A 15,222-nucleotide genomic window follows, 5' to 3' on the forward strand; every position below is an offset into this window, starting at 1 on the left:
TTATTCTCTATGTGGAGCGCGGCTCTGCGGGTGGAGGTCGGTGCCGGAGGCTCCATTATTCTCTATGTGGAGCGTGGCTCTGCGGGTGGAGGTCGGTGCTGGAGGCTCCATTATTCTTTATGTGGAATGCGGCTCTGCGGGTGGAGGTCGGTGCCGGAGGCTCCATTATTCTCTATGTGGAGTGCGGGTGGAGGTCGGTGCCGGAGGCTCCATTATTCTCTATGTGGAGTGCGGCTCTGCGGGTGGAGGTCGGTGCCGGAGGCTCCATTATTCTCTATGTGGAGTGCGGCTCTGCGGGTGGAGGTCGGTGCTGGAGGCTCCATTATTCTCTATGTGGAGTGCGGCTCTGCGGGTGGAGGTCGGTGCCGGAGGCTCCATTATTCTCTATGTGGAGTGTGGCTCTGCGGGTGGAGGTCGGTGCTGGAGGCTCCATTATTCTTTATGTGGAATGTGGCTCTGCGGGTGGAGGTCGGTGCCGGAGGCTCCATTATACTCTATGTGGAGTGTGGCTCTGCGGGTGGAGGTCGGTGCCGGAGGCTCCATTATTCTCTATGTGGAGTGTGGCTCTGCGGGTGGAGGTCGGTGCCGGAGGCTCCATTATTCTCTATGTGGAGTGTGGCTCTGCGGGTGGAGGTCGGTGCCGGAGGCTCCATTATTCTCTATGTGGAGTGTGGCTCTGCGGGTGGAGGTCGGTGCCGGAGGCCCCATTATTCTCTATGTGGAGTGCGGCTCTGCGGGTGGAGGTTGGTGCCGGAGGCTCCATTATTCTCTAGGTGGATTGCGGCTCTGCGGGTGGAGGTCGGTGCCGGAGGCTCCATAATTCTCTATGTGGAGTGTGGCTCTGCGGGTGGAGGTCGGTGCCGGAGGCTCCATTATTCTCTATGTGGAGTGCGGCTCTGCGGGTGGAGGTCGGTGCTGGAGGCTCCATTATTCTCTATGTGGAGTGCGGCTCTGCGGGTGGAGGTCGGTGCCGGAGGCTCCATTATTCTCTATGTGGAGTGTGGCTCTGCGGGTGGAGGTCGGTGCTGGAGGCTCCATTATTCTTTATGTGGAGTGTGGCTCTGCGGGTGGAGGTCGGTGCCGGAGGCTCCATTATTCTCTATGTGGAGTGTGGCTCTGCGGGTGGAGGTCGGTGCCGGAGGCTCCATTATTCTCTATGTGGAGTGTGGCTCTAAGTGGAGGTCGGTGCTGGAGGCTCCATTATTCTCTATGTGGAGTGTGGCTCTGCGGGTCCGTGCCGGAGGCTCCATTATTCTCTATGTGGAGTGCGGCTCTGCGGGTGGAGGTCAGTGCTGGAGGCTCCTTTATTCTCTATGTGGAGTGCGGCTCTGGGGGTGGAGGTCGGTGCCGGAGGCTCCATTATTCTCTGTGGATTGTGGCTTTGCGGGTGGAGGTCGGTGCTGGAGGCTCCATTGTTCTCTATGTGGATTGTGGCTCTGCGGGTGGAGGTCGGTGCTGGAGGCTCCATTATTCTCTATGTGGAGTGCGGCTCTGGGGGTGGAGGTCGGTGCCGGAGGCTCCATTATTCTCTGTGGATTGTGGATTTGCGGGTTGAGGTCGGTGCTGGAGGCTCCATTATTCTCTATGTGGAGTGCGGCTCTGCGAGTGGAGGTCGGTGCTGGAGGCTCCATTATTCTCTATGTGGATTGTGGCTCTGCAGGTGGAGGTCGGTGCCGGAGGCTCAATTATTCTCTATGTGGAGTGTGGCTCTGCGAGTGGAGGTCGGTGCTGGAGGCTCCATTATTCTTTATGTGGAGTGCGGCTCTGCAGGTGGAGGTCGGTGCCGGAGGCTCCATTATACTCTATGTGGAGTGCGGCTCTGCGAGTGGAGGTCGGTGCTGGAGGCTCCATTATTCTCTATGTGGAGTGTGGTTCTGTGGGTGGAGGTCGGTGCATGAGGCTCCATTATTTTCTATGTGGTGTGTGGCTCTGCGGGTGGAGGTCGGTGCCGGAGGCTCCATTATTCTCTATGTGGAGTGCGGCTCTGCGGGTGGAGGTCAGTGCTGGAGGCTCCATTATTCTCTATGTGGAGTGCGGCTCTGCGGGTGGAGGTCGGTGCTGGAGGCTCCATTATTCTCTATGTGGAATGCGGCTCTGCGGGTGGAGGTCGGTGCTGGAGTACTGCCATCCCCCACACAGTATAATATTCCCACAGTACTGCCATCCCCCACACAGTATAATGTTCCCCCAGTACCGCCATCCCCCCCATGCACAGTATAATGTTCCCCCAGTACCCAGTATCAGCCCTTGGTTTATGCAGGACTCTGCTGTCTGTGCTGGTTCTCATCGTCCTGGATGAGGTGAAGTTTGTGTGGGGTCAGAGAGGGTTTACAGGGTGGATGTAGCAGAGCCGTGTGTGTGCGAGGTGTACGGAGCGGAGCCGTGTGTGTGTGTACGGAGCGGAGCCGTGTGTGTGTTTGAGGTGTACGGAGCTGAGCCGCACTTGTGTGTGTATGAATCGGAGCTGCGTGTGTGCAAGGTGTATGGAGCGGAACCGCATGTGTACAAGGTTTACGGAGTGGAGCCATTTGTGTACAAGGTTTACAGAGCGTGGCCACGTGCGTGCAAGGTGTACGGAGCAGAGCCGCATGTGTACGAGGTTTACGGAGTTGAGCCGTGTGTGCAAGGTGTACAGAACGGTGCCGTGTGTACGAGGCATAAAAAGCGGAACCGTGTGTGTATGATGTATGCGGTGCCATACATGTACAAGGTGTATGGTGGGGAGCATTCATACCTCCCAGCGGGACAGTCCCGATTTTGAGAGAGATAGCTCCCAGCCGGGGCAGTTACTTTTTGCGCGGACACAGGAGTACACGGCGGAGCCCCGAGGAGCACTTTAAAATTCGCATGTGACGTTCCACCGGAAGTGACGGGCTAGAAGCTGACAAGAAATGAGGTAATTTTGGGAGGAGATTGTGACTGAACCATGGAGGCACTTTAGGGAATGCTTCAGATCCATCACCGTGTCCTCCTCCAACAGTGCGGACAGCAGGATCACCTTGAACTCGGGGATGCCGGCCATGTGAGCGGATCATGATATGTACTGCATCGGGAGGCTCAGGTGGGCACTACAGTGGGAGCCGGGCTGCTATAGTATCTTTATAGAATCTTTCTTTCTATCTCTGTTTTTTTTTATCTCTCTATTCTTTCTTTCTGTTCTTTCTTTTCTTTCTCTCTCTGTTCTTTCTTTCTTTCTCTGTTTTCTTTTTTCTCTCTCTCTTTGTTTCTTTTCCTCAGTACCAGTCAGCGTGCCCACAGTACCAATAGAATAAGGGGGTAGGAAACTAGGTGGCACTGGTCACTTTGAGCCTCTCATACTTTTGTATAATCATACTGGTGTATAATCATATGCCCTGAGCACCTCCATAAAGTGGGCCAGCCCCAGACAACAGGGTACAAACAAATCACTATTACTATCAGTCCAAGTGGACAATTATATACGTAAAGTTAATGATGTCCCTGTGCCAAGCAGTGCAGAGGATCAGAATACACTGAGGAGACTGAGTAGCGGGGTATGGTGAGAAGAATTATATGGGGCCCATTACACTGTATGAAGTAATATATGGTGTCCATTATACTCTATGAAGTAATATATGGGGACCATTGTACTGTATGGAGCATTATATGGGGCCCATTATACTGTATGCAGTAATATATGCGGCACATAATACTATATGGAGCATTATGTGGGGATAGGGGATGACTTTCTGTTTGTTGTGGATCTGACCGCTGGGACCCCCATGATCCTGGGAAACATAGCTTTGAAGAGCACCATGTAAATGGAGCTGTGGTCAATCATACGCACTGTGGTGCCATTCACATGTGGCTCTTCAAATAACTCCTTAAAGAGAGTGATGAGGGGACGACAAAGTATAGCAAAAATTCACTGATCGGGGTGAGGAGTGCTATAGTTTGTGGGCTGGTGGGGTTTGTGTGGCAGGGCTGCATTTTTGTCCCAGGCCGGCCCTGATGGTTGCTTATAACAGTAACAAAAGATATGAAACTCCTCCGCAGTCTAGAACTTCACAATGCGGTTCTTATAGCATAAGCTGTTTAGATTTGTTTTAGGTTGGTATACTTGTACTTTATATATGAGCATTGTAGATAGTAATTTTGGAGGAAGCACTATGGCTAACACTGATGGGAGAAACACTATGGTTGCTAATTATGGGAATACAGAGGCTATCACTCTTAAAGAATACACTGGTTACCATTCTTGTGGGATATTTGGCATGTTTCCAAGATTGGTTTGGTTTTGGAACCACCTTGGTTTTTAATGACTTCTACTTGGATATGAATTAAAAAGGCTCTATACGGGCCCAATAAGAGAAGTTGCTAAAACTCTCACCCTTCTTTGCAACAGCATAATGTTTGCTGACACATTAGATTTTTCCGTATTTTTTAAGAAATATATCCAAAAATAAACAGAAATTCTTCCCTGAATCTTTTTTGTGAAGTTGCATTTATGAAAGCTATTAATACACATCCCTATCTTGGAGAGAAAGCCAGCCTTCCCTTTATTATACTCATTCATTGGGTACAGCCTACTTGTCATTATTAGGCTTTGTGCTCCAATTCTAAAGGACAGCTGAATTCTTTCACTAATGTACCCAGATTTCAGCTTCTATGGTGCTTGTAGTTCTGAAAGCAGAGAAAACACTGAATAGTTATAAAGAGAATAAAGCTCCCAGTGCATTTGTATTAACAAGCCATAAAATAAGTATGATGGGGTTAGTTGAAGGTTTGGAGACCTAAAAACAGAACAGAGTGGCGAGATTGAAGGTACTGTGATTATATGTTCTCCCAATTGTGTCTTCTGTATAGTGTCATTTCTAAACATCAGACTGACACAACCGGGATACATTCCAGCTAATTAGAAGTCAATATCAGCATAAATCCCAGTGGTCTAGCGAACAATGGAAAGGGCAGTGTTCCCCATAGGCTGAGTCTCCTTATCCACTAATCAGGTTAATTTCCCTTCTTCCTTTCTTTGACAGTTGTTGATTAACAGACTAGATTTTACAGTATCAGCTTGGCTTTAGTCAACCTTTTCTTTTATATTAAGGAACTTAATTGAAAGCAGCAGCCCATTTACACACGCCGACCACAGCAGTTACACCACCACTAATTGGCAAGATGGTTGCCGGTCAACTACTGGCCTGTTTAGAAAGGCCAACAAGAAGTCAATGCACACAGAATGATTGTTAAAGGTTAGCCGGCTAAAGTAAGTTATCATATATCCATAAAATAGATGATAACATTGTTGATCAGTTTGGGTCCGACCATTGGGAATTGCATCAATCGGTCAAACAGGGCACTCATTTTTTCCCTTCAGAATGTAACAGCAGCACTCCATTGATTCTTTTTGGGGCTGCAGTCACCTTTTTCAGGCAGCCCCTTAGAGTCTAAATGGAGTAGCAGTCTGGCCTCAGACTTGCCACATTATTTTGTAATGGGCATAAATATGATATGTCAGGAATAAAAATTCCCTGATCAATCCTGTGGATAGGTGATAATTTATTTCTACAGACTAGCCCTTTAATGTGAGTGTTCTGTATCCCTAGATTATATTATCAGGAGCATGTTACCCATTTAAATAGGATAACATGCTGCCTTTAATGCTCTTTTTTAAACATCTGGTTAACGAGCATTTGGCTTTGTGGTTAAGTGATTTCAGGTCTATTTAGATGGGTCCATAACTGAGAACCCGCAATCCTACAAAACGTTCCTACGGGCTTTTAATCACTACGTAGGCGCCAAACACTAGAGGTGTTGAGAGACTTAAAAACTGAGGAAGGACAAAGGAAACAAAAACTGATGAAAATGGATACAAAATGGAAACCATCCGTCAAATAAATCCATTTAAAAATGGACATATTTGTTTGTATTGTTTTTTGATTACAGTTTTTTTTTTTTTAACTGGATTCATTACAAAAAGGATCCCAATTAGACATGTGAATATAGCCTCAGAGGTTGCATGGACAAAGCAGGGAGGGAGTAAGCCATGAGAAATATGCATTGAGTCTTCACCACATTCACCAGACATCTACTATACCAATGCTCAGATAACAGTGTGAGGGCATGTATACATGGCATCTGTGAGACTTCGGAGCAGCCGTCAAGTTTTCCCAAGTGAATAAACTTCAGGAAAACCAACTTCGGGGGAGGTTTTGATATCATTCTATGGTTCTGGTGTCTTTGACTCTATATTGTGAAGTATAGAGCGTAGATGGCTTCCGAGAAGAAGGCCCTGTCATGGGAAGCTTACGTAACTCTAGGCTGAACCCCGGGGCCCCTGCGGAGTCCCTCAGACTAGAGGAAACCCTGACTGTCCCTCAACCCAGGGTTTACACTGAAGGTGTGCCTGCCTGGGCCTGCACCCTGTCCTTGTCTCCTGTCCAGCCCTAAGCTGAACTCACCACCCTCCACCCAGTGAAGAGACCAAACACCAGAACCAATGAATAAGTATGGACAAGGGTAAGGGAAACGCACCACACCGCGTACACACAAGAGAAAACAATAAGGTGCAAGGGCAACCAAATAATACCACGCAGGGAGGAAATAATGGCAACAATGGAATATACTACACCAGATATTGTATGCTCCTAAGATGCCCCCTTCAGACCGGTATCGCTAGCACAAAGCAAGAGCTATAGTCGGCAACGCCCATAGTCACGCAGGACAATTTAAAGGCAGGGGGCGTGGCTAAGCCCTCACCCAGACTAACAACCTGGTTAACCCAATCCAAGCCAGATCAGAAGACCAACCGGCGCCGCTGAGAACAAAGTGGTAGGATGGGGTATTACCGCTGTCTTCCGGACAACCTGGTGCGAACCGTGTCTGACATGACAGGCCCAGAAGTATGACCTGGTTACTTCTTTAAGCTACTTGGAGGTTTCTGAAGACAAAACATGCTTATTCTATGCTTTTTCTACGCTCTTTCTATACTTTTTCTGGCAGATTCCATGCGTAATCCACCTGAAATTGATATTATGTGCACATACCTTAAGACTATTTAGCTGTTTTGTTCCCAAAACCAGAAGGATGGTTGTTTAGAGACAGTGCATTATCAGTTTTGTCATAAGTTACTGAGCAGTCCACTTCTATCTGTTATCGGATGCATCCAGATGAGGGCGCTGTTCCCTGTATATGATAATAAAATCAGTGAAGCAAGAGTTCTACTTGAAGACGTGTCCAGTATTTGTATGTGACCAGTCGTCATTTCCGTCTGACAATCCTTCAGCAGAAAGCAGGCTGCCATTTATTAACGCAGGTTTCCAGAGGACTGTCTGCTCTGCTATCAAACTATGTCTCTTTATGCAAACTATACCTAATAAAGGTTGGTTCACACATGACATTTTCGCAGAATTTTGCCATATTATATTTTAATTTTATATTCTAATACCATCAAAGTGAATGAGATTGCTCATGCACATGCTGCTTATTTTTTCCTTGCGGATTCGAACCATCAAAGCGCTTTTTCGAATCTGCAGCAAATCAATTATTCTTTCAGAGTTTTTGGAATAGGGGGAAAGCGCAAGTAAAAAAATCATCAAGAATGTATGTAAAAGTATGAAAAAAAAGTGCTGGTTTTTGGTGCAGAAAAAAAAAAAGCAAAAATGCGACGTGTCAGCGTACCCCATTTAGGTGTGGTCTTACCTTTTTGTTCAATCGATATAACAAATTCAAATTTGGAAAACATTAGAAAATGCAAAAAAGATGTATTCTGCAAAGCAAAAAATGTTACATCATCGCCACGTTTTGACATAGTAGTATCGGCTTCAAATTTAACGTGCAGATCATGCAGCAGTTTAAAGTACAATGTATTTGGCTGGGAATCTCAATCAGGTACTGCAGAAAAAAAAATCCGAACCATAGTCCTTTCTTCTGCAAGATTAGCGGGGGTCCCAAAGGTCAGGCTCTCATTCACTGTGCGCTGCCACCTGTGATTCTTAGGATCATGAAGTGTGAAGTTGGACCCCTAGAGGTTAGGAATTGATGGCATACCCTAGCGATGAAGCGTTCGCTCTCAGAGTGGAAACGACCCTTTAAAAAATGATGCTATGAAGACACAATCTGTTTTATACATAGAAAACACAAACCAACCCACTTATACCTGTGAACCATATACTTTAATGACACGAGATCATCTATATGAAAAAGAAAAAAAAAAGCATTGAAAAGCGCGAAGTGACAAGCAGTGACGAGTGGAAGATTATAACACAGAAATGAAAGAATAAATCATGTTAGACATCACACGGCAAAATGTGTATGTTTCAAAATGAAATGTGAGTACACTTTCAGATAAAAGAGTCTGTGCCAAAGTAAAGCTAGAGGAGAAAGGCTGCAGATCATTATCGCCTTATTGCTTTATGTGGAGATTTGATTCATACACGGGGGAAAAAAACTAATATTGCAAATATCGAATAATGTATTCCCTTATGTCACTTCTAAATGTTAGCAGGTGTCACTGTGAAACTCTACAGCCATGGTATATTATAGAGAGAATTTACAGAGAGACATGTTGATTGGCTATCCTTAGGACTGAGACAGTCCAATCTTTGGGGACTTCGTAAAATATAGGGGGTGCAGGAATGTTAAAAATCTTTTTATATTTTCCTAACACATTTTTACATTCATGAACTGCAATTTATCGCTCATTCACCCCACCAATCACACTTTCATAGTTTCCCCTGACGAAGCCATACTGGTTACAGCGATACGCCTGGGGCCACTTCCTTGGCTACCACTATATTTAGCTGTCTTTGCGGACCTGTTTGCGTTCATTGGATCATCTTGGGCATTTTTTGGCTTTGTTATTACACGGTCCTATTATTTGGCAGCTGGAGGATCGTTGTTATATCTGAGGCATTGTATTCTTTGCCTAGGTTTTGGGGTCCTTCTATCTTTTTGTATTTGTCCTTGTATATTTTTACATCGTAAGGTGCTATTTAGACACCGCCCTCCTATTTCTTCATCGCTCTCCGGCATCGCGCTCCTGCGCAGGTGTTCTTATCTGTTGAGGGCAGAGTATAGTACTGCAGTGTGCAGGTGCTGGGCCTCTCTGACCTTTCCCAGCGTCTGCGCACTGCAGTACTTTGCTCTGCCCTCAACAGGGCAGAGAAGTGCGCCTGCGCAAGAGCGTCATGCAGGGAAGCGATGAAGCAAGCAGGAGGACGGCATCGCAAGAAGATGGGAGGCATCGGACCCAGACCTGCAACATCCATCAGAATGGACCGCACCAGACCACGCCCCCCCCCACGTGAGTATAATAAAACTTATTTTTCTTATCTTGCAGGTCGGACCGGAGGCTTATCTACAGCATTATAGAATGCTTTAGATAAGCCCTGAAAGGAAGCGGCCACATCTTATAGTGGCCAAAAGTGGTGACAGATTCTCTTTAAGTCTTCATTTTCCAAACTGAATAACTCCAAGGGTTATCAGGGGTTATTTAACCCCTATTAAGCTAAGAACTGACAAACACTTAGTTACTGTCCACCTGCCTGTTCTGCCCGCCACTGGCTCAGATAGGTCACTGACTACTCCTGCTGACAATTCTGCTGATTCCCATTAACACAGCAACTCTTCCTCTTCCCCTCTGCTCTATCGACAGGTCGTAACTGCAGACGTGATGCTGATTGACAATTTGCTCCACACAGTTATGTGGTGGGGAGCCTTCTGACAATCAGCATGACATTGGAAGTCACGCCCTGTCGACAGAGCAGAGGGGAAGAAAAGCAGTTGCTCTGTTGATGTAAAGTCACCGGAAGTCACATAATTGCTGGCAGGAGAAGTTTCTGTGATCACTCTGAGCTGGCGGAGGTCAGCGCAGGGCACAACAGGCAGGAATGTAGCAATTATCTGCGTGTAAGTTATTAGGCTCATAACAAAATAAAAAATAGCCCAGGATAACCCCTTTAATAATATTTGTTGCTCTTCTCGGCACTAGTACAGCTATGTCCTTCTTTTACACTGGAGCCCAAAATTATACACAGTATTCTAAGTGTAAGATAAATCCAATGATCATAGTGGGTATATAATAATAATAGAAAATATTAGAATTTCACACCCACAATAAGTGCAGACAGAGAAGACCAACTGTAATATTGAAATAATAAACAAAGGGCAAACACAGTCATAAGGTCAAGATAAAACTAAAGAAATTTTATTGATACTTAAAATACATACAGACAGACAAATGCAAGTGGGGGCTAGAAGATGAAAGGGTTATTCAAACCGCATATGTGAGGCCCAGGGTAGGTTGGTAGGAAGGCAGAGAAATAATAATATCATGGCATAGGAATCATATATGCACAGTGGCAAAGTGAAGATAAACCGCAGGTACAAGACATCATCAAACAATACAAGTAACCAGCACAGAAACCATATGTGCATAATAGCACAGAAAAGCCTGACAAGAGTGAAATCAACAAGGCCTAAATATGGCCATATATGTCAGGTGCATAGATAACAAGTAGATGTGCTTAAGGAAACACAGGAGTTCAAGTACCTGTAAATAGAGTAGCCGCCTTCCTCCACATCCCACCCGCCCCGACGCGCGTTTCGGCGTGCCTTTATCAAGGGGCATAAGATACTAGGCATAGAAATGGTCCTTAAATACCCCCGGACCCGGAAGCCACCATTACAGCCGTGCGGCCATCTGGTGACGTCACGAACGCAAGGACGTGCTCATGCGGGCAGCCGAAATCAGAGTCACGCGGGCCCCACGTGACCCGGAAGTCGGCGCACCGCTGAGCTGCGAGCCAGCGACGCGCGTCAGCAGAGGACAGGCGCATTGTAATGGAGGGCCAGGACGCGCCATGGCCAGTAGTAGCAGGAGAATGGGCAGACACCGAAAACATATAAACCATATAAAACATACAACAACAAACATTGTGTATAGATGAGAGGTGCCATATAATAATGGAAATAGGATTATAAAATATAACCCATTTAACAAGAGGGGGGAAAAAAATACCATTCCACAATATAGCCTTAAACAAGGCTGATAATGATTTCCAGACGGGGTACCATAACCATCACCTAATGACATGCATACACTGTCCATAGAGATGGAAATAACATCCCCACAAAACACAGAATATACACAATGTAAGGAAAACAACCCCAAAATATAATATAAGTGTACATGCATATGGCCAAAAGGACATATAAGCAGATATACAGTGATATAATTTTAATAGGCAGCAATACATGTATCAAATTGTACATACAATAAAGACAGTATAAAAAACAGGTTAGGTCACCTGAGGGTGAGAACCAATGTAGATTCATCACCACGTACCATCCATGCTCAGATCGTGTTCGGGCCGCACTAACAAGGGCATGGCCTATTCTACAAGTAGATCCTATAATTAAGAAATTTCTGCCTCAACATCCAATGATCACTTTTAGACGTGCTAAGAACCTACGTGATCTCCTGACTAAGAGTCACCACGTGGGGTCACAGCCACAAACGTTTCTGGCTTCTTTTGGGGGTGGTTGCTTTCCTTGTGGCCGCTGTGTGGCATGCCCTAACGTGGATAGATGTGATGATTTTTTCAATTCCGGTGGTACTAAAAATTTCAGAATTAAAAAACGGATTACGTGTACCACTAGATACGTTATCTATTTTGCCATTTGCCCATGTGGCTTAATCTATGTGGGGATGACAACTAGACAACTTAAAGTCCGGATTAGAGAACACGTTCTGGGTATTCAGGCCGCCAGCGGTCACGACGAAACAACCACCCTCAAAACTATTCCCAAACACTTCAAGCTGTTCCATCAATGTAACAGTGATCTTTTACGTGTACGGGGAATTGATGTCTTGGACATCAATATTAGAGGTGGAAATTTGTCCAAACGCCTTGGTCAGCTAGAGAGTAGATGGATTTGGACTCTTGATACTGTCCAACCACTAGGACTGAACGAGAACCTCAGCTTTTCGCCATTTCTTTAGTCGCTGATTCACTGTGTTGGTTTTTCTCCTGCATATACTTATTTTATATGGTTTTAACATGTTTTTTGTTACGTTTTAGGTGTTTAATCCCTGAGCACTGTTCCCCGTGTCTGGTCATCTCTACGGACGCTCAACGCCGGTTACTGACATGACATTGGTCCTTACATCTACAGCCGTCAAAATAACCCCCTCGCTTTCCCAATAATTCCCTTTGTTATTTGGGGGTATATATGTATATATATATATATATATGCATATGGATCATGTATCATGTATCTTGGTTCCTTATACAATTCTGTGTATTTATACTTTGATATTTGACAATAATATGTCTTTACTGTATGTACAATTTGATACATGTATTGCTGCCTATTAAAATTATATCACTGTATATCTGCTTATATGTCCTTTTGGCCATATGCATGTACACTTATATTATATTTTGGGGTTGTTTTCCTTACATTGTGTATATTCTGTGTTTTGTGGGGATGTTATTTCCATCTCTATGGACGGTGTATGCATGTCATTAGGTGATGGTTATGGTACCCCGTATGGAAATCATTATCAGCCTTGTTTAAGGCTATATTGTGGAACGGTATTTTTTCCCCCCTCTTGTTAAATGGGTTATATTTTATAATCCTATTTCCATTATTATATGGCACCTCTCATCTATACACAATGTTTGTTGTTGTATGTTTTATATGGTTTATATGTTTCCGGTGTCTGCCCATTCTCCTGCTAGTACTGGCCATGGCGCGTCCTGGCCCTCCATTCCAATGCGCCTGTCCTCTGCTGACGCGCGTCGCTGGTTCGCAGCTCAGCGGTGCGCCGACTTCCGGGTCACGTGGGGCCCGCGTGACTCTGATCTCGGCTCCCCGCATGAGCGCGTCCTTGCGTTCGTGACGTCACCTGATGGCCGCGCGGCTGTAATGGTGGCTTCCGGGTCCGAGGGTATTTAAGGACCATTTCTATGCCTAGTATCTTATGCCCCTTGATAAAGGCACGCCGAAACGCGCGTCGGGGCGGGTGGGACGTGGAGGAAGGCGGCTACTCTATTTACAGGTACTTGTGCTTAAGGAAACACAGGAGTTCATCTATTTGTTATCTATGCACCTGACATATATGGCCATATTTAGGCCTTGTTGATTTCACTCTTGTCAGGCTTTTCTGTGCTATTATGCACATATGGTTTCTGTGCTGGTTACTTGTATTGTTTGATGATGTCTTGTACCTGCGGTTTATCTTCACTTTGCCACTGTGCATATATGATTCCTATGCCATGATATTATTATTTCTCTGCCTTCCTACCAACCTACCCTGGGCCTCACATATGCGGTTTGAATAACCCTTTCATCTTCTAGCCCCCACTTGCATTTGTCTGTCTGTATGTATTTTAAGTATCAATAAAATTTCTTTAGTTTTATCTTGACCTTATGACTGTGTTTGCCCTTTGTTTAGTATTCTAAGTGTGTCTTGTATAGAGGCAAAACTATATTCTTTTATGGTCTATCCTAAGGATCTCATATGCTTTTCTTTTTCCTTTGCGGGAGTTAATCCTTTATACTGTCGACTGCTGTCTGGTAGTCAGAGGCCATTGATTCCTATGAAGATGGATCAGCAATGTAGTAACCTCCAACTGATCTGGAAATGAGAAATATTTCCAACAGAACAGTGTGTATTATTTTGATGTGTAAAACAAGAAAAATATTCACAATAGAACAGTAATTGAAGCTTTTAAAGAATGTGATAATTATACCGGTAACTGTCACAAGAGGGCAGAGTAGTCAGGAGAGTATGTTGTTTTTAGCATTGAGACTTTCATAGTAACTTGTTATGGGGTCGTGTGTCCAAATCTCCATATCCGCAATCTCAGTGATGATATCATGACCTTGACATGGGATACGGGTAGCTGCAGGGGAAGGGGTTTATACATTCAGTATTGGAATAGAGATGAGGACATGCTCTGACTATTTTACTACAATTGCATTGTATGACACTATTAATAGAGTAAGGTGATCCAGACTGGATATTGTATTAGAATTGTTTCCCACTGGGCAATCAGGTGTGAAATAATAGCTACTATATGGGCTTAGTTTTCATTCCCCATACTTATATATATATTCCAAACGGGTGCCCTTTATAGTGAACGACTAGTATCTTGGACAGCTTGTGGGATGCAAACAGTTAAGCAAATGAACGATTTTTAAACCAGTGGCGTGTGAATGTGTAACATGGATATAGTTTAATTTAATGTCCGTTGCTTTTAATGCATCTTTTAATGCAACATTTGTCATTGCTTAAAACATGAAAATCAATAGCAAGATGAATATAGCAGTGTAAAATAGCTCGCGGCTTGTAGGTGATTGAGAAAGATAAGAAAAGATGTGGAGCAGTGCTAATGCGTACAATGTGCAGGCAGCAGGCAAGCAATACACTCAATAGCCTCCTCATGTTCTCTGATTTCAGGATGCCAGCAGAGCCCGGGGCCAGTGAATCCTTTTCCCATGCCAATGCCTGGTTCAGCAAGTCTGGGAGGACAAGGAGGGGAATTGCTACCACACTTTCTCCTAGAACCCACGGATGTTTTCATTGTGAAGAACAAGCCGGTGACCCTGAGCTGCAAAGCGACCCCAGCCACGCAAGTCTACTTCAAATGCAATGGAGAGTGGGTCCACCAGAGTGACCACGTGATTCAGCACAGTGCAGACCGCAGTACGGGTAAAAATACTCATACACTTCCATTTAAATTGTGTCCATTATAATATGATAAAGTCATGTATATTTTGTACAGCAAGCTCCTTGCAAGAAACTCGCACGAGTCTCACACGCTAATATCCGGCACTGCCGCCGGCACTTGGATCGGAGCGTTCAGCTGCATGTATTTCTATGCAGCTGAACGCTCTGGACCCAAGTGCTGGCGGCATACCGGGTATTGACGTGCGAGTTTCTCGCAAGTCTGACATCGGCCTCACAGGAGCGCTAGCTCTGATGAGTACTTCTATGTTCTCTATGAGAGCGGCACTCTGGAGATTAGAAAAGGATCAGCAGTCTGAAATCAGACTTGCTGGATCCTTAACTCCCCTGACTATCTTCTGTCCTGGGCTTCCATACACATGTTGTCCGAAACCCTAAAAATCATCAGGTTTGGCTGATGTTAGTGGCCATTCTGTCCTAAGTGGAAAGCATGAGACAAGCAAGTGGGTCGCCCTCCCAGGGCTGTAGGGTACTCAGTACCGGGCCGGTCTCTCAGAGGGGATTGT

General features: G+C 45.3%; 1 protein-coding gene across 3 annotated transcripts in view; it reads left to right on the forward strand.

Moving 5' to 3' along the window:
- UNC5A (unc-5 netrin receptor A) overlaps window positions 1–15,222 on the forward strand; it is a 614,615-nt gene that overhangs the window by 293,249 nt on the left and 306,144 nt on the right. For 2 of the 3 annotated variants that reach the window (XM_073544983.1, XM_073544984.1), the window contains exon 2: window positions 14,429–14,680. In XM_073544983.1, the coding sequence (XP_073401084.1) occupies window positions 14,429–14,680 (252 nt within the window). Of the gene's footprint in view, window positions 1–13,614; window positions 13,634–14,428; window positions 14,681–15,222 lie in introns of those variants that run through there. The other variant, XM_073544985.1, reaches the window with a different exon arrangement.

This window comes from Dendrobates tinctorius, unplaced genomic scaffold (genome assembly GCF_039654945.1).
Source record: "Dendrobates tinctorius isolate UK_male_01 unplaced genomic scaffold, ASM3965494v1 ptg000139l, whole genome shotgun sequence".
NCBI lineage: Eukaryota > Metazoa > Chordata > Amphibia > Anura > Dendrobatidae > Dendrobates > Dendrobates tinctorius.